The following is a 17,934-nucleotide window of genomic DNA, read 5'->3' as shown; positions in this document are numbered from 1 at the left end:
CCAGCATGAAGAATAAAAAGTAAAGATTTTCTTTGTTTAGAACCAAGATGGCCGCCGTTGCCGGGCGCGTGACATCAGACTACTGAATCCAATAGGATTCAATAGTCGTTCCGTCACTTCCTTCCTAATGACGCATGGTAACTTAGTAACACTGGCTCTAAACTATCGGAACAATGGCGGACGCCCGTATGAAATATTTCTCCGGCAAGTATAAAGCGTAACCAGAGGGGAAAAAACACATACATTTGATCATGTTTTGACTTTTACACATTCTGATCACAAGACATATGAAAAGTTCTAGCCAGCATGAAAAATAAAACGTAATGATTTTCTTTGTTTAGAACCAAGATGGCCGCCGTTGCCAGGCGGCGTGACATCAGACTATTGAATCGTATTATCGATCAATTTAAATGACCCTCACCCTGGCAATAACTCTCAAACCTTGGACTAAAGGAAGACCTCGCGAGGTCACAAGTTTGAGAGATTTTTCCAAGATGAAGGTCATTTAAATCGACGGATATTTGAAGGACGAGTTTTTTTACCATTTTTTGGTACGTGTTTTTTCTAGAATACGCAGTTATCTTGTTATGACTTACCTTCTCTATTGTGGGTAACTAGGTCTGTAAGATATGACAAAGTACGTTGCGATAGATTAGTGTCCTATTCAAAGGGCAGCAAACAATTGCTATTGCCCGTTTCACGATATAGAAACCGGGAAAACTTCGGCTCCATGGGCCTAATAGCTCTGAAGAATTAAGAGAGAAAAAAGAGAGAGAGAGAGAGAGAGAGAGAGAGAGAGAGAGAGAGAGAGAGAGAGAGAGAGAGAGAGAGACGTATGACATTGAAATGTTAACATTAATTTATTTTTCATAGAACACAAGTATTGAAAATCACTGACAAGATGAGTATGTTACGCTCTGATCTGCTTGTCTCACTTTTGGTAATCACAGTCTCTCTATTCATTAGTGGAGGTGAGTATAAATTTATTTAAGTGCTATTCAATCTGCCCTTTACACTTGTCGGATCATAGGCCGTCAATGACGCTTCGCTCTTTGACTCTTCCTTGAGCTGTCTTCTCCACCTGCTTCCACGTGTAACTGCCTTTCTTTGCTTCCCCCATCGTGCTTCTTCGCCAACTATTTAATTTACTAAATTAAATCCAGACTCACTTGTAAGGTGAGGATGATATTTGATTATAATTAATTCCATAAACGCCAACATTTTGGGTGACTTAACACGAGTACGGAAACCAGTACGACTGACTTGACTCTTCGAAACGAATTTTCTTTTATAGATTTAATAGACCAAACCATAGAATAGAGAATACTGGATAGAATATATACAAGGGGGTGAGGGGGATGTAAAGGCACCCAAAATGTTGGGGTTTATTGAATTCTAATCAAATATCGTCCCCACCTTAATAATAATAATAATAATAATAATAATAATAATAATAATAATAATAATAATAATGAAATTTATTTATATTGCGCCCACTCCTCTATACAAGAAAGCTCTAGGCGCATAACAATACCTTCAATCCATTCAAATATTTTATATATTCTTTACATTCTATATATCTATCTATCTCGCTCCCAGTCTCTCTCGCTCTCTAACTCTCTCTCTCTCTCTCTCTCTCTCTCACACACACACACACACACACCCACACACACAAACCTTCCGCCTTCCAACTATTTAACATATTTTACAAATAAAGTAATATATATATATATATATATATATATATATATATATATATATATATATATATATATACATATCCTGTGATCATCGTCTGCTCAAATAAAATAACTAATAAATTAAGAATTCTCGAAATAAATAAGTTTTAAAGTGTTTCCTGAAAGCGAGTTCAGTAGGGACGTCACGAAGAGATAAGGGGAGATTGTTCCATACAGTCGGTGCAAAATGACTAAAGGATCTGTCAGAGAGTTTTTTTTTACCCTTTTTTGGCACTTTAAGTAGACGATGATCACCTGATCTCAATGCACGGGGCGGAACGTATGGTTCGACAAGATCATCGAGATAAACAGGGGCGCTTCCGTGAAAACATTTAAAACACATGACTCCAACCTTAAAGAGCACCCTGGCCCTAATGGGAAGCCAGTGTAAGGTCAAAAGCATTGGAGTCGTGTGTTCTCTCTTATTTCTTCTTAAAACTATTCTAGCAGCTTGATTTTGAAACCGCTACAGTTTATCAGGTAAGAAACCTGGGGAATTAGATAGTCTAAACGAGTAAAAAAAAAGCAGACACTAGAGTCTTTAAGGAATTTTGATTTAAAAATGCCTAAAGTTGGCCAATACGGCAGCAGCCGCCTCTTATGGTTTCACAGTACTATGTTATGACGATCGACCCAATCAGCAAAGTCCGGTCCGCATTCGTGCACCGTCGCGAACCCGCCGGGTAGCATCGTCACAACACATCTTTCGACTAGATGCTCTGCCGTCTCGGGTTCTTGCCCACAGCGGGGACATATTGGACAGGTAGTAAGACCCCACCGATTTAACGCACTTGCCGTTAGGCAGCTCCTCGACAGAAGCCGATTCGCAGCCACCCAATGTCTCCTCTTACTGGTATCAAAGCCTGGCAATTTCTCACCAAGCTTAGAGGATTGTAGGTCCCCGCCCCCACGAGGGATTGAATTCGTCCAAATCGACTTCCATCTGGTATGTGCAGCTCTGTCCGTAGTCAGGGATTTTGCGTACAAGGGTTGCCGGGACTTATTTCGGCTCGAAACGGGGGCACCGTCCATTATGCGCATCAGAGGGGTATCCCCATTCTCTCTCTCTTTGATCTTACTCAGCCAGTTTCCCGTAATCGTGTCCCTCCCGACATCGTTGTGGGGGGGGGGGGGGGCTGGATCACTGCCATTATCGGGCCCCATTCTCTAGGAGTTGTTGCCAGTGTTCCCGACACTATGTGCATCGACTTGCGAAGTTTTACATCCACCTTCTCAACGTTTCTGCTTCTACCCCACACTGGAGCGCAATACTCCGCGGTGGAATAGCATAGTGCCAAGACGGACGTTCTCAGGAGCGCTTGGCTAGCGCCCTAAGTCGATCCCGCCAGCTTCCTCAGAAAACTATTCCGCTTCTCTATCTTCCGGCAACCCCTTCGAGATGCACCCGATAGGTAAGGCTGCGATCTAACGTCACCCCTAAATATTTTGGATGCGGCTCATATGGGAGTGGCTGGTCCCCGACTAGGACATTCAGTTTGCGGGTGTGCCAAGCACTGCATAGGTGGAATGCAGTAGCCACGGTTTTTGAAGTGTTCATCTTCAGGTACCGCTTGTCGAAGTAGGATATGAGTCTGGTGACGTCCTTGCTGAGTACGCTCTCGAGACGGGTCCACACTTTACTCTGAGTAACGAGTGCCCAGTCGTCCGCGTATCCCAGCCTCGGGGAGGAAGTGTTCGGCATATCGCTAATGTAACGTTAAACAACATTGGCGCAAGTACCGACCCCTGAGGGACCCCATTCTTCAATTTCCTTACTTTGCTCGTGGCGTCTCCCAGCGCGACGTGGAAGTGCCTTTCCCCTAAGATCGAAGAGAACAACTTCAAGGTCTTTTTGCACCTTTTGATTTTTACAAGTTTGAGCATCAACCCTTCGCACCAGACCGTATCGTACGCCGCTGATATGTCTATAAAGACAGCACCTGTTTGCTGTTTTCTCTCGAACCCGTGCTCAATATGCTCTGTAAGGGCAATGACCTGCTCCGTGGTGCACCTCCCTTCCCTGAAGCCCCCATCGGTTTAATAGAACACGCTCCAACAATTTGTAAAGACAGCTCAGCAGCGATATGGGTCTGTAATTGTCGGCCTCCTTCGCCGGTTTCCCGGGCTTCAGGATGGCAACTATCTTCGCATACTTCCACACTTGTAGAAGCTTTCCTTTTGCAAGGACGTCGGGCATTGCCTCTGCCAGCCAGGCCCATGCCCTGGGGCCCAGATGCGTCACCATATCGGGATATACACCATCTATCCCTGCTGCTTTGCCGTTCTTCACATCGCTAATGGCTGCACCCACTTCTCGGGGACTGAACGGGGCCGTCCAGTCCGACTCCTCTGCTGGTAGCGAGTTTAAAATCGTACGGTACGCCTTGCGGACACTGCGCTCAAAAGCCTGATTAGGGACCCGTTTGCTGCGGTTCTTAATGTTCTTGGCAATTGTGTCTGCCTCACACTCCGGTGCAGTCTTCGCGTTATTCCGATCTGGGTCCAATTTCTTTATCAGACGCCAAGCGTGGCGGCTGGAGTGTGTAAAGTCGAGACTTTCCACGGTCTCCTACCACCGTTGCTTCCTTTCCTCTGCCAGAGACTGAAGTAGTCTATCGGCTACGTCCTGGGACTGGGTCTGCTGGTACTCTCGGTACAGCTCTTCCGACTCTGCTGTCCAGCAAGGGTGTAGAATTTCCGTTTGCCCCGTGGAATAGAACGTTGAGCGCTCTTAACCAGTAGCCTGCTAAATCTGGTTATATTCTCGGACTTGGGAGGAATGGCAGGGCAAACCTGCTCGATATAGGAACTGAATTCCTCCCAGTCAGCCTTCCTGAAATTCCACCTGCAAAGTGGGAGAGACTGCACCCTCGGTATTGTCACCCCAGCTGTGACAAGAACCGGCCTGTGCTGGCTATGCGGAAAGTCCCCGAGGACTGTTGGCTTCACCTGCAGCGGTTCACCGTTCGCGCCTTTCGTAACGAGGGTGAGGTCTGGAGTATACTCCTTCTTATGGCGAGTACCCCGGAAGGTACCCTTGGCTGTAGGATCGTACACTAGGTGTAGATCATTACAGTCCATCCATGAGCGGAGTTGTCTTCCTGCCTCGTTGCAGTCTCGGTAGCCCCATTCGTGATGGTGGCTATTAAAGTCTCCCAGACAAATGGAAGGATGGCTGACGACCGGTACCGGTGGTGTAGTCCAAGTCGCTCTAGGTGGTTTGTAGATATTATGCAAACACAGTCCACCTACTTCCACAGAAATTCGGTTCACCCCATTGCTGCCCGTTACGCTCTCAATGACCCTTACCTTCGATTGCTCTTTAGCGTAAACGCTAACCCCTCCTTTGAGCCTCGAAGTGTCCTCGCGTTGGACCACCGTTTAGCCTGGGATCTGGAATCGGGAAGATTGCGCGCCTGAGTAAAGGTGGGTCTCCTGTAACAGGAGGATGTCTAGGGTATATAATAATAATAATAATAATAAATAATAATAATAAAATAATAATAATAAATAATAATAATAATAATAATAATAAAATAATAATAATAATAATAATAATAATAATAATAATATAATAATAATAATAATAATAATAATAATAATATAATAATAATAATAATAATAATAATAATAATAATAATAATAATAATAATAATAATAATAATAATAATAATAATAATAATAATAATAATAATAAATAATAATAATAATAATATATAATAATAATAATAATAATAATAATAATAATAATAATAATAATAATAATAAATAATAATAATAATAATATATAATAATAATAATAATAAAATAAGAAGAAGAAGAAGAAGAAGAAGAAGAAGAAGAAGAAGAAGAAGAAGAGAAGAAAGAAGAAGAAGAAGAAGAAGAAGAAGAAGAAGAAGAAGAAGAAGAAGAAGAAGAAGAAGAAGAAGAAGAAGAAGAAGTAGAAGAAGAAGAAGAAAAAGAAGAAGAAGAAGAAGAAGAAGAAGAAGAAGAAGAAGAAGAAGAAGAAGAAGAAGAAGAAGAAGAAGAAGAAGAAGAAGAAGAAGAAGAAGAAGAGGAGGAGGAAGAAGAAGAAGAGATTCAATAATAATGATAAATCCAATAATAACAATAATGATAATTCTATGCCCAAAATAGCCAATGATATAATTTCGCAAACGAGCACAGAAATACAGGTAAATCTAAGAATTATACACTTATTTTTTTTTCACAGGATGATATACGAGTAACTTGCAAACCTCTTTTAAAGTATGGGTAATTCTTTCCACCGTTGACTCAAATGATAATTCAGTATATATGTTATGGCAAAATGATCAGTCTTTGATTTGACTTTAGTTTTGGGAATCGACATTTGGCCGCCCTGCATGACCGATCAAAGTTGATAGTTCAAAATGTTCTTCTCGATCTATGTTAATGTCCCCAATACAGTAATAAAATAATAGGTTTCAACAGTCGTGACGTCAATTCCCTTTTAATGACTCATAGTAAGTTAGTAAGTGGTTCTAAACTATCGGAACAATGGCCATGGCCTTGTGAAATACTTCTCCGACGAGCATAGAAGTGTATCCAGAGGAGAAAAACATTATAAATCTGATCTTGTTTTGACTTTTATACATTCTGATCACATGACATGTGAAAAAGTTATAGCCAGCATGAAGAATAAAAAGTACCGATTTCCTTTGTTTAGAACCAAGTTGCTCTTTGCCGGGCGGACGTGACATCGGACTTGAATCCTATTAAAATAGATTAATGCCTGTTCGTCAATTCCGATAAATCGACATAAAAACGAGTATTTCTGGTTATAAAAACGTCAGGGTCTCAACCCTTCCGATAACATATAAAAAACTGTTTTGATATTGGTGGGTTACAAAAGTGCATAAAAATATTCGAAATTTTATATCCCAAGAATATGCCCAATGTGATAAAGGCTGGTATCTTCATACCCAAGACAATATGTGTGTCAAGCTTTTCCTCTCGAAAAAATCCTGGAGTGATGCAAGAAAGAGTTGCCAAGATCACAAAGCAGATCTGATAATGATTAAAACCAAGGAGAAGAATTATTTTGTATCAGGTAAATAACTGTTATTCCACTCCATGGGGTGGTTTTACACCCCAGCCCTATGTTTTTCACCAATAACTTTTTTATTTTTTGAGCTAGAAAGTTGAAATTTTATGTAATCGCTAATTGTTATATGATAATTGTGACCACAAAGTATCATTTATATCGGTATAATATATTTTGAGTTATATAGGTATAAAATGTCAGATACCCTATTCATATCCGATGGGGTGTAAAACCACCCCATGACAATAAAGAGAAAAAAATGGAACATTCCTATTTCAATCCAAGGGGGTGGTTTTACACCCCATCCTATGTATAGAGAAAACATGAGCAACTAAATCAAATACCTATATAAACAAGCAATAAACAGACAAGGATTTCATTAACCTATTTTGATAGTATTATATACATGTGTATACAAAACACACATGAAATAGAAAAACAATAACACAATAAGTAAAACTGAGACCATAATGAGTTTTATTTTTAAAAACCAAGTGAATTTTATTGAAATTAAATTTTATCTTTGGAACAAGTGAAATATAACACTGTGGCAACTTTTATTTTATTTTAATTTTTGATATGTATGATATATTACACGCATATCAGTTAATTAAAAAAAACATGAAACATGAATTAAATTTATTTCTTCTCGTAACCAACTGGAAGAAATTAGTTTCAAAATCAAAATTTAATAGGGTAACAACAAAAATATTTCTTGTGGTTTGATTTATGTCTGACTAAAGACAATTCAGAGGTGAAAGCAAAGCTTGATTCTGATTTTTTCAAATCCTTGCCATGTTTGAATTTCTCAGGAAGAAAACGTTTGACTCTACGAACTGTCCCAACTCCTGTCAATCCTTGCTTTCTGAGCCATAACAAAAGCTCTTTGTCCGTGATAAAATTATCAAAAGTAATATTTCTACCACTTTTGCAATATGGCATAGCTAATTCCTTGACAGTTTCTCTTCCTAAATTTGTCCTCCTTTCTCCATAGTTTCCAATATAGGAAATTGCTTTCAGTGGATAAGCAGTCTTAGAATCACATATCCAGAATATTTTCAATCCATACTTATCCGGTTTGCTGGGTAAATATTGAAGAAACTTGACTCTCCCCCTCCATGGGATTAATTGCTCATCCACTGTAAGGTTCATGTCTGGAGTATATATCTTAGAAAGTTGATTGTTGATGGTATCAAAAAGGTCCTTGATTGGCTCAAAAACATCCCTGGCCCTTCTGACTGTTCGAGTAGTCCTGTCGTCAAACCTTAGACTTAGAGCATTTGTTAGGTTCAGAAAACGCTTCATTGTCATTGTTGCTCTGGCCACAGGGTCTGCTGCATTGCCGCTCCATATTCTTGCCACATTGACCAGGTTAAAATTTCTTGCTCCCAAATGGTAATATAATCCAAGCAAAGCCATGATTTCTATACCGTCTGTCTTCACCCACATGTCACCCTGGCATCTCATCCCCTCCAAATTTGTAAATCTAACAATGCTAGAAATGACAAGTGGCGTAAAAAAGAGTAAAAACTGATAGCGGGTCACCAACACATTTGATGTTAACATTCCTTACATTATGACATTTGACCTGTCTAAAAACATTACATTGCCTTTGCCTAAAGTTTTGGACAACAGGCTCTTCAGACCATACTGTTCCATCATTTGAAGTTAAAGTTTGAGCTACTCCAGTTGGTAACGTTGTCAATGTTGCATCTTCTTGAATATCCTCATCTCTGTCCTCAACTTCATCAACTAGCATTTCGGGATCTGAATCGTCTAGAATGGATGCAACTTCATCACCTTGGCTGCTGGCATAATCTAAAACGTCTCCATCATCCTCATCACCATCCTCTTCTAGATCATTCAGGGTTTGTACAATGACATCTGAAACATGAGATATCAAATAGGTGAAAAAAAAACAAAGAAAACAACATTTTTTTCCTTTCAAGTTATTGAGGAGGTACAACATATAAGACTATTATACTCTTGCAATAAAATTGAGCAGCTTCTCTCTTTTCTGAAGAAAGATCTCATATGATATTAAACATAAAAAATGCGTTTGGAGTCCAGCTAAAAATTGTACAGTAGATAAGCTCCTCAAACGAAAGACAAACACACAGTTATTTTATCAGCTCCCTGCCAGACGTGGCATATTCTAGGAAACGTGATACGGCTGGCTGGCCTGGTGTCTGTCAACATTTATTGGCTAAGATTTGTGCTACACTGCATGTCTGAGTCTGATTCGCACAAATAATTGTCAAAGTAGTGCAGTATCTTTATGTGACCTATAGTAGTTGAAAGAGAGGTTAACCCGTACAAAACAAAACAACCAAGAATAGATTCAGAATAAGGGACTTACCTGATGCAGGGTTGGAACTTCATTCTAAGAGTGATGGATCTGAAAGATGAACTGGCTGGAGATCAATAAAGTCTGAACTGTTTTCATCAGTTGTTGAGGGCACTTGAAATGCTCGAAAAACATTCCTATTTGCATCCGCCGCCATTTTCACTTCGTTTTGATTTTATTGTAATGAATGAATCAAATTAATACTCAAAACAAAATAGAACAACCTTAGGAACAGGGAGATAGGAGCATCTGCTCTGTGTTGTAATTATTGTAACAGGAACATGTGACAAACAGGAAGGGGAAGAAATGAAAAAGTTGGGTCAGAGCCATGGTGTGGAAAATGTAAAAAATAAAAATAGAACAAGCTGTGAAACAAAACTCTATTTCATTATCTCTATTCTTTGCACTAATTATGGTAAAAACTGGCGGCATGAATAATAATAATAATAATAATAATAATAATAATAATAATAATAATAATAATAATAATAATGATAATAATAATAATAATAAAAGCAATAATAATAATAGTTCTTTTCATATTTTCCTATATTAACTTAGGGGTGCAAAACCACCCCATTGGATAAGAATAGGGTAAAAAGCTTTTTTCCTACCATTTGACTAGGGGTGTAAAACCACCCCAATGGAAAAGAATAGGGTAACTCACATTTTTTCTTATCATTGGAATAGGGGTGTAAATCCACCCCATGGGATATGAATAGGACTATGAAAATTGGGAGTGGAATAGGGTTAAAGGTCAACAATGTCAGGGAAAGACAATTTGTAGTAGTAGTAGTAGTAGTAGTAGTAGTAGTAGTAGTAGTAGTAGTAGTAGTAGTAGTAGTAGTAGTAGTAGTAGTAGTAGTAGTAGTAGTAGTAGTAGTAGTAGTAGTTGTTGTTGTTGTTGTAGATTAGTGAAAGTAGTAGTATTAGTAGAAGAAGTAGTAGTAGTAGTAGTAGTAGTAGTAGTAGTAGTAGAAGTAGTAGTAGTAGTAGTAGTAGTAGTAGTAGTAGTAGTTGTTGTTGTTGTTGTTGTTGTTGTTGTTGTTGTTGTAGTAACAAGAGATGAAGTGAGTAGGAAAGTGTCAGAAGACAATAGACACTAAAGATTTCGCAGCGGCGATGGGGGTTCGAACCCGCTACTTTACTGGTACAACAACTCCGCCTGGCCGGGTAGAGCGTGATTTTATCGTATGAGCTATCCACGATCGCACATTGCCGCCGCGAAATTTTTATTCTTTATTGTCTTCTGGCACTTTCGTACTCACTTCAACTCTTGTTGTTATCAACATAAGTGCCTGCTCCACTCACTTTTCTGAATTAGTAGTAGTAGTAGTAGTAGTAGTAGTAGTAGTAGTAGTAGTAGTAGTAGTAGTAGTAGTAGTAGTAGTAGTAGATTATGTTTTATTGGTGATATAAGTGTAAGTAAAATACCCACCATTTTTGCCCGTGAGATAAAACAAATCTATAATGAATTTAATTTTTATTGTCTTATTGAGAGACTTTAGTTAGATCTAATGACCCAACTGGAAGTCTATAATAAGAACAGTTACAAAAAGCAGTGTGACGCCAGCTTAATTCATTCCGTAACATTTTTTTTACTCTAGAATTTTCCGACGATATGTTTTTCTTTCACTTCTATGTATGGATTGGAGCTTATTATGAGAATGAAAGTTACCTACACATTGATGGGACTAAAGTTGTAAGTATCCAGATCTGTTCCAGGGGTGAGTGTCACGTCTATGTAGGAGGCTGGCAAGAAAGGAGATACGTATAGATAGGAGTCAAATAGTTTTCCCCATAGGCTAGAGTCGGGTGTCGCTTTTATTCCCTTTTATTGTCGGGTAAAAAAACTCCTGACAATTTACTGATAGTAAGAGAAGGTTTTAGGTTTAAAGGAGTATGTAATAGTGTAGTGGTAGAGTATTGGCACGTTGTATAGGGATAGGTAGGTTCAGAAGGTACGTATTATTACCCGTTAAAGAAAGGTATTCTTATATAAATCAACAGAATTGCCTCATATAATAACAAGTTAACACATAATTTACCAAAGAATAATAGTGATGGTTTTAATTCATTAATTGTATTCTATTGGTATTAATCTTCATCCCGTATCACAAAACAATTCATTTTTCTTTTGAGTTGCCTTAACTGCTTGGCGTGAAAGGTTTTCCGTTATAACAGACAGTAGCCATCCTGGTCAGTAGTCTGTGATCTGTTGTGTGGTAATCCGTTCGGCTTGGTCCCTCACAGGATGTGGGCTGTCATTACCCCGATTCATGATGTGTGATTAAACACTGAAGGTTTTGTTCATAACCGATCTGTGAAAATACCGGAGCAAATCTTTGACTAGATTGCAACATTCTAATATTCAATGAGTAGTGGGGTCGTGAGGGATTTCAATTAAAACTCTTAACATCACCACTATCCACATGGGTTAATCCGTAATTCAATCAATGGGAATATATATAAAGACAGTGAATGAATATTTTTGTAGGAAACATGAGTATAAGAGTTATTGTTGATTCCTGTTAATTTTTGGTTGTGTCTACCTAATGCCATGCGAAAACACAATATTAATTATCACTCCTACACACTAGTATAATTGCATTACTTAATAGTAACACAATGTAAATCTATCACTGACCCGTGCGCACATGTTTCTCGCTATATAGGATTTTCGAATTTCTATAGAGCAGTGAGCTCTAAGGAGATGAAATGGAGAGAGACCGTTTTTCTTCCCAGCCTTAGCTTATAAGGGTTTTCGTCGGGAGTTGGAGAATCTGAAAGAGCCAACAATATTCCAGGATGTGGGTAGACCTGGCTAATTATTCGTTGTTGTCTGTAGACCAAACGTGTGGGTGTCGAACTTTAGGGTCCCTACTCTGGTGAATTTCTAATTAGGTTTGTTACGTCCCGTTACGAGTGACAATCTCGCACATGTTGACATATAGGTGAGAATTGAAAGTCTAAATGCAGGTGAACTCACACATGGCCCCCCCTTTTTATTGTCCCCAGGGCTATAACGATTAACACATTGCGTCACTGCGATAGTTTGTATTGAATTTATGTGTACGGAGGGAGTTACAATCCTGGGAAAGTTGAGGCTATTGAAATATATCGTCACAGTGAGGAAAAGCGGGGATGAAATAAAGCGAGCGCCACGGCGTAATCAGTGGGATGGTTAAAAGGTTTGCCTGAGATATTGACAAGTTAAGTTAGAAGGTCAATTTTTATCCAAAATGATTTCTTGTCATACATAATTAAATAAACCTTTTTTGTACATCTTCGGGAAATATCAAAGCTTAATTTCACATCTAAATATTTTTTTCACCTAGTTGAGATTTTAAAAAATGTATAAAATTTGAGAAAATTTGCTGAGTACCTTTCCGGTACTCATGACCATAACTTTATGAAAAATCACCCGGTTTACTTCAAATAAAGATTAAAATGCTCTGGTGAGCATAAAATGCAAAAAGAAAAAAAGAATGACAATCCAGAATGTTCACTTTCTGACTGATTATGTCATGCAATGTCATAATATTTAGCGCGTCATTACTTATTGAAGTGTCCTACTTAGGGAGTCCATTGGCGCAGAGCCCTCGTTGTCCCCAACAGATATAATCCAGCAAGCCAGTCGGCTTGCTTACATTTTCATATTGATAATGATAATAATCCTGAAAACGTACATAGATAGTATGCGCTTGGCTAAGAAGCTCATAACATTGCCATCCGGAAGTATAACGGACCAACACACAAAACTGTGTGTATCCATGAACGTTTATAGTCGGGTTAATACAGTTCAGTGAGCATTACTCGTAAACGCGGATGGCAAAAAACAAAGACCTGAGTGACGTCATCTTCGAACTATATATAGAGCGCTAAAACTCAGAGACACCAGACTCTAAGTTACAAATTACTTTGGCAGAAACATATTCATTTGCACACCCAAGCACACACACAAATACATACAACATAAACCAGACGCCTATCTTGCTTCTCATAAAATCATCTACTAAAATCGAAACAGATATATTTTAAGCTAACGTTTAAAAATAGCCAACGATGCTTTTCACGAATGCTCTGTGGTAAGGCCTTTCAAATAGAAAGTACGTATTTTAATTATTTTTTTTTCTCAGCAAGACTTTGGCCAATTCACAGGGCCTAAATCTAAACGAGAGGGGCGTATAATGACAACCTACAAAGGATGGCGTGTTAGGAAAGACTGGGGAGAGACATCATATATGTGTGAGAAACAACATACGCACAAGAGGCCTTTTGGTGAGTAATTTTAAACTTAACAAAATATGTGAAGTTATTATATTGTTCAACATAGAATTTTTAGTCGGAAACAAAAAACTTTGATTTTGTAGGGTTTATTGGTGAAAATGGATATAGTTTCTTAAGTCGATGACAACAACAGTCTTGTAATTTTGGTTTTATTGAATTGAGATAAGAAATATTTCAGAAAAGAACGAAAAGAAAACTGTCATAAGAGCTCATGGGAAGGAAGAATGGTTTTTAAATGATAATAATAATAATAATAATAATAATAATAATAATAATAATAATAATGATAATGATAATAATAATAATAATAATAATAATAATAATAATAATAATAATAATAATAATAATAATAATGATAAAAATAATAATGATAAAAATAACAATGATAATATTAATAATAATATTAATAATAATAATAATAATAATAATAATAATAATAATAATAATAATAATAATAATAATAATAATAATAATAATAATAAAATTGCGCTTTTATATAGCGCCATATCCACTAAACGTGCTCAATGCTGTTTACAAGAAACATTTAACATTAAGAACGGGACTTGACGCCTGTTAGGCGTTATTACAATTTTGTTCGGACAAAGACAACGTTGTTATCGGCCAGGTACTCATTTTACACCTGACTACGGTGAGAGAATGTGAGTAAAGAGCCTTTTCCGAGGACTCGGCCATGTGTCGAGCGATGTTCGAACCCAGGACCTTCCGATCCGAAAGCGAGTGTTATACAACAAGAGGCCATAGCCGCACGTAATAATAATAATAATAATAATAATAATAATAATAATAATAATAATAATAATAATAAGAGAAGAAGAAGAAGAAGAAGAAGAAGAAGAAGAAGAAGAAGAAGAAGAAGAAGAAGAAGAAGAAGAAGAAGAAGAAGAAGAAGAAATTCAATAATAATGATAAATCCAATAATAATAATAATGATAATTATATGCCCAATTTGGCCAATGATATATTTTCGCAAAGGAGCACAGAATTACTGACAAATCTAAGAATTATACAATTATTTTTTCACAGAATGATGTACGAGTAACTTGCAAACCTATTTTAAATTAAGGATAATTCTCTCAACCGTTGACTCAAATGATAATTCAGAAAATATGTTATGGCAAAATGATCAGTCTTTGATTCGACCTTAGTTTTGGGAATCGACATTTGGCGCCCTGCCTGGCCGATCAAAGTTGACAGTTCAAAATCTTCTTCTCGATCTATGTTAATTTCCCAATTTAGTATTATAATAATAGGTTTCAACAGTCGTGACGTCAGTTCCCTCATATGACGCATAGTAACTTTGTAACTGGTTTTATACTATCGGAGCAATGGCGAACGCCCTTATGAAATACGCCTACGACGAGCATAAAAGTGTATCCACATGAGAAAAATATTATAAGTCTGATCATGTTTCGACTTTTATACATTCTGACCACATGACATGTGAAAAAGTTATCGCCAGCATGAAGAAGAAAAAGTACGATTTTCTTTGTTTTGAACGAAGCTGTCCGTTGCTGGGCGGACGTGACATCAGACTATTGAATCCTATCAAAATCGATTAGTGCCTGTTCGTAAATACCGATATATCGCCATAAAAACGAGTATTTCTGGCTATAAATAGTATGCGCTTGGGTAACAAGCCCATAACATTGCCATCCGGAAGTATAACGGACCAACACACAAAACTGTGTGTATTCATGAACGTTTATAGTCAGGTTAATACAGTTCAGTGAGCATTACTCATAAAACGCGGATGGCAAAAAACAATAACAAAGATCGATAACATAATATAGACTGTTTTGAAATTGGTGGGTTACGAAAGTGCATAATATTATTCGAAAATGGTATTCAAAATAGCTGTGCAATGTGGTATGGGATGGATCATTATACCGAAGACGATAGTGTTCAAGATTTTCATGTATGAAAATTGAATGACGCAAGAAAGATTGCCAACATAACAGCAATTGATGATGATTAAACCAGGAGAAAATGATTTTATATCAGGTAATAACGGTAAAGGTCAACAATGTCAGTGAAAGACAATTTGTTGTTGTTTTAGTAGTAGTGAAATAGACGTATAAGTAGTAAGTAGTAAGAAGTAGTAGTAGTTAGTAAGTAGTAATAGTAGTAGTAGTAGATAGTAGTAAGTAGTAGTACTACTTAGTAGTTGTAGTAGTTGTATGTAGTATAAGTAGGTAGTAGTAGTAGTTAGTAGTAGTAGTAGTAGTAGTAGTAGTACGTAGTAGTAGTACTGCTACTCTAGTAGTTGTAGCAGTAGTAGTAGTAGTAGTAGTAGTAGTAGTAGTAGTAGTAGTAGTAGTAGAGTAGTAGTAGTATACTACTCTAGTAGTTAGTAGTAGTAGTTAGTTAGTAATAATAGTAGTAGTAATAGTAGTAGTAGGTAGTAGTAGTAGTAGTAGTAGTAGTAGTAGTAGTAGTAGTAGTAGTAGTAGTAGTAGTTAGTAGTAGTAAGTATATAGTAGTAGTAGTAGTAGTAGTAGTAGTAGTAGTAGAGTAGTAAGTATGTAGTAGTAGTAAGGTAGTAGTAGTAGTAGTAGTAGTAGTAGTAGTAGTAGTAGTATGTAGTAGTAGTGATAGTAGTGAGTAGTGAGTAGTAGTAGTAGTAGTAATAGTAGTAGTGTTATAGTAGATTATGTATTTATTGGTGATATATAGTAGTAAGTAAAGTATAAATAATAATTATATGAATATTAAAAATTATTGTTAATTTTTTGTCTTATTGAGAGACTTTAGTGAGATCTAATGACCCAATTGGAAGTCTATAATAAAAACAGTTACAAAGAGCAGTGTGACGCCAGTTTAATTCATTCCCTTACATTTTTTTTTCTCTAGAATTTTCCGACGTGATGTTTTACGGTTCCTACCATATATGGATTGGAGCTTTTTATGAGAATGAAAGTTACCTATACATTGATGGGACTAAAGTTGTAAGTATCCAGATCTGTTCCATAGGTGAGGCAAATCGAGGGTGAACAAAAAGCGAGCGCCACGGCGGCCGACAAGCTAGAGAACGCTTTTTGTAAAGCGAAGCGCCATCCAATCTCGCTTTTTGTCTAACTTTGCCTCATCAACGGAACACACTTCTGATCTTCAAATTACTGTGTTCGATTTTGACCATTGTTGTTTAACAGTCAATCATAGAAATTATGTTGAAACTGATGCTTAGACGCTAAAAACTGTAGACTGTAAAAAAGTAATGAATAGAATTGAATTTAACACTTTTTAAGAAAGAACAAGACATCAACCACGGAACGGTTTGGGTTCAAACCCCTTTTAAGGCCAACAAAGAAAACAATCAATATAAACATAAATAGATTACTTAAAGGGCCGATAGATGACGGAGAAATATTTTACAGTGCATGACATAATTAGTCGGATGTTGTAAAAGTTTGAACTGAGACATTTCCAAGTTTAATTTGAGAAAAGTTGCTGTATACCTTTCTCATAAAATGACCATAACTTCATGAAAAATTACCCGATTTACTTCAAGTGACGATTAAAATGCTCTGGTGAGCATATCTTTCAGAAAATGAAAAAAATGCAAATTCAAAATTTTCACCTTCCGACTGATTTGCACTGACATATATTTAACGCGTCATTTACAAAAAAATTGACTTTTTATATAGCGCAATATCCACAAAACGTGCTCAAAGCGCTTTACAAGGGGTCCCTGGCCAACAGCAACACATAACATGTAGGACGAGACATGAGGCCTGTCAGGCGATATTACAAATTTTTGGGACAGAGACAACGCTGTTTACGGCCAGGTACTCATTTTACACCTGAGTTAGGTGAGAGAATGTGAGTAAAGAGCCTTCTCCAAGGACTCAACTATGCGCCGAGCGAGGCTCGAACCTAGAACCTTCCGATCCAAAAGCGAGTGTCATACCACTAGACCACATAGCCGCACATTACTTATAGAAGTGTCTTACTTAGGGTGACCATTGGCACAGAGCCATCGTTGTCCCCAACAGACATTCTCCAGCGAGCCAGCCGGCTTGCTTATCTTTTCATAATGATAATAATCCTGAAAACTTATATAGCGCTGTAACTCCGAGCGAGACACCAGACTCTACGCGCTAAGTTATAAATTACTTTGGCTGAAACATACTCATTCGCACACACAAGCACATACACAAACACACACATACACATATAACATAAACCAGACGCCTATTTTGCTTCTCATAAAACCATCTACTAAAATCGAAACCGATATGTTTTAAGCGAACGTTTAAAAATAGCCAATAATGCTTTTTCACGAATGCTCTGTGGTAAGGCGTTCCAAATAGAGGGTGCGTATTTTAATTTATTTTTTTTCTCAGCAAGACTTTGGCCAATTTAAAGGAAAGACTTCGATAAATTTCGGAGGTATAATGACATCTCACGAAGGATGGCATGCTGAGTTTAAAACTGCACCGACACAATATATTTGTGAGAAAAAAACGCATTAA

General features: G+C 37.4%; 1 protein-coding gene and 1 long non-coding RNA gene across 2 annotated transcripts; both read left to right on the top strand.

Annotated features, from left to right (window-relative positions):
• The first annotated feature begins 796 nt into the window (after positions 1-796).
• Positions 797-15,390, top strand: LOC144957589 (uncharacterized). The gene is made up of 5 exons (XM_078888932.1): positions 797-971; positions 6,646-6,810; positions 10,759-10,853; positions 13,291-13,432; positions 15,317-15,390. Exons 1-5 carry the CDS (start codon positions 902-904, stop codon positions 15,388-15,390), a joined length of 546 nt encoding a protein of 181 aa, XP_078745058.1. The 5' UTR covers positions 797-901.
• Positions 15,391-15,429: 39 nt separating this feature from the next.
• On the top strand, positions 15,430-17,934 carry LOC144957588 (uncharacterized). The gene is made up of 3 exons (XR_013642185.1): positions 15,430-15,463; positions 16,313-16,407; positions 17,806-17,934. It is a non-coding gene; the product is annotated as an uncharacterized LOC144957588 (long non-coding RNA).

The sequence above is a fragment of the Berghia stephanieae genome, chromosome 12, assembly GCF_034508935.2.
Source record: "Berghia stephanieae isolate SIO BIC M18660-M18661 chromosome 12, UCSD_Bste_1.3, whole genome shotgun sequence".
In the NCBI taxonomy this organism is placed as follows: domain Eukaryota; kingdom Metazoa; phylum Mollusca; class Gastropoda; order Nudibranchia; family Aeolidiidae; genus Berghia; species Berghia stephanieae.
This window is presented reverse-complemented; position numbering and strand designations above follow the sequence as displayed.

What these genes read in the sequence shown, in the direction of transcription:
- LOC144957589 (XM_078888932.1), top strand. Translation starts at nt 902, where the DNA reads ATGAGTATGTTACGCTCTGATCTGCTTGTCTCACTTTTGGTAATCACA. An exon ending in CTCTCTATTCATTAGTGGAG is followed by an intron (nt 972 to 6,645) that starts GTGAGTATAAAT and finishes TTATATCCCAAG; the next exon opens with AATATGCCCAATGTGATAAA. An exon ending in GAAGAATTATTTTGTATCAG is followed by an intron (nt 6,811 to 10,758) that starts GTAAATAACTGT and finishes TTTTTACTCTAG; the next exon opens with AATTTTCCGACGATATGTTT.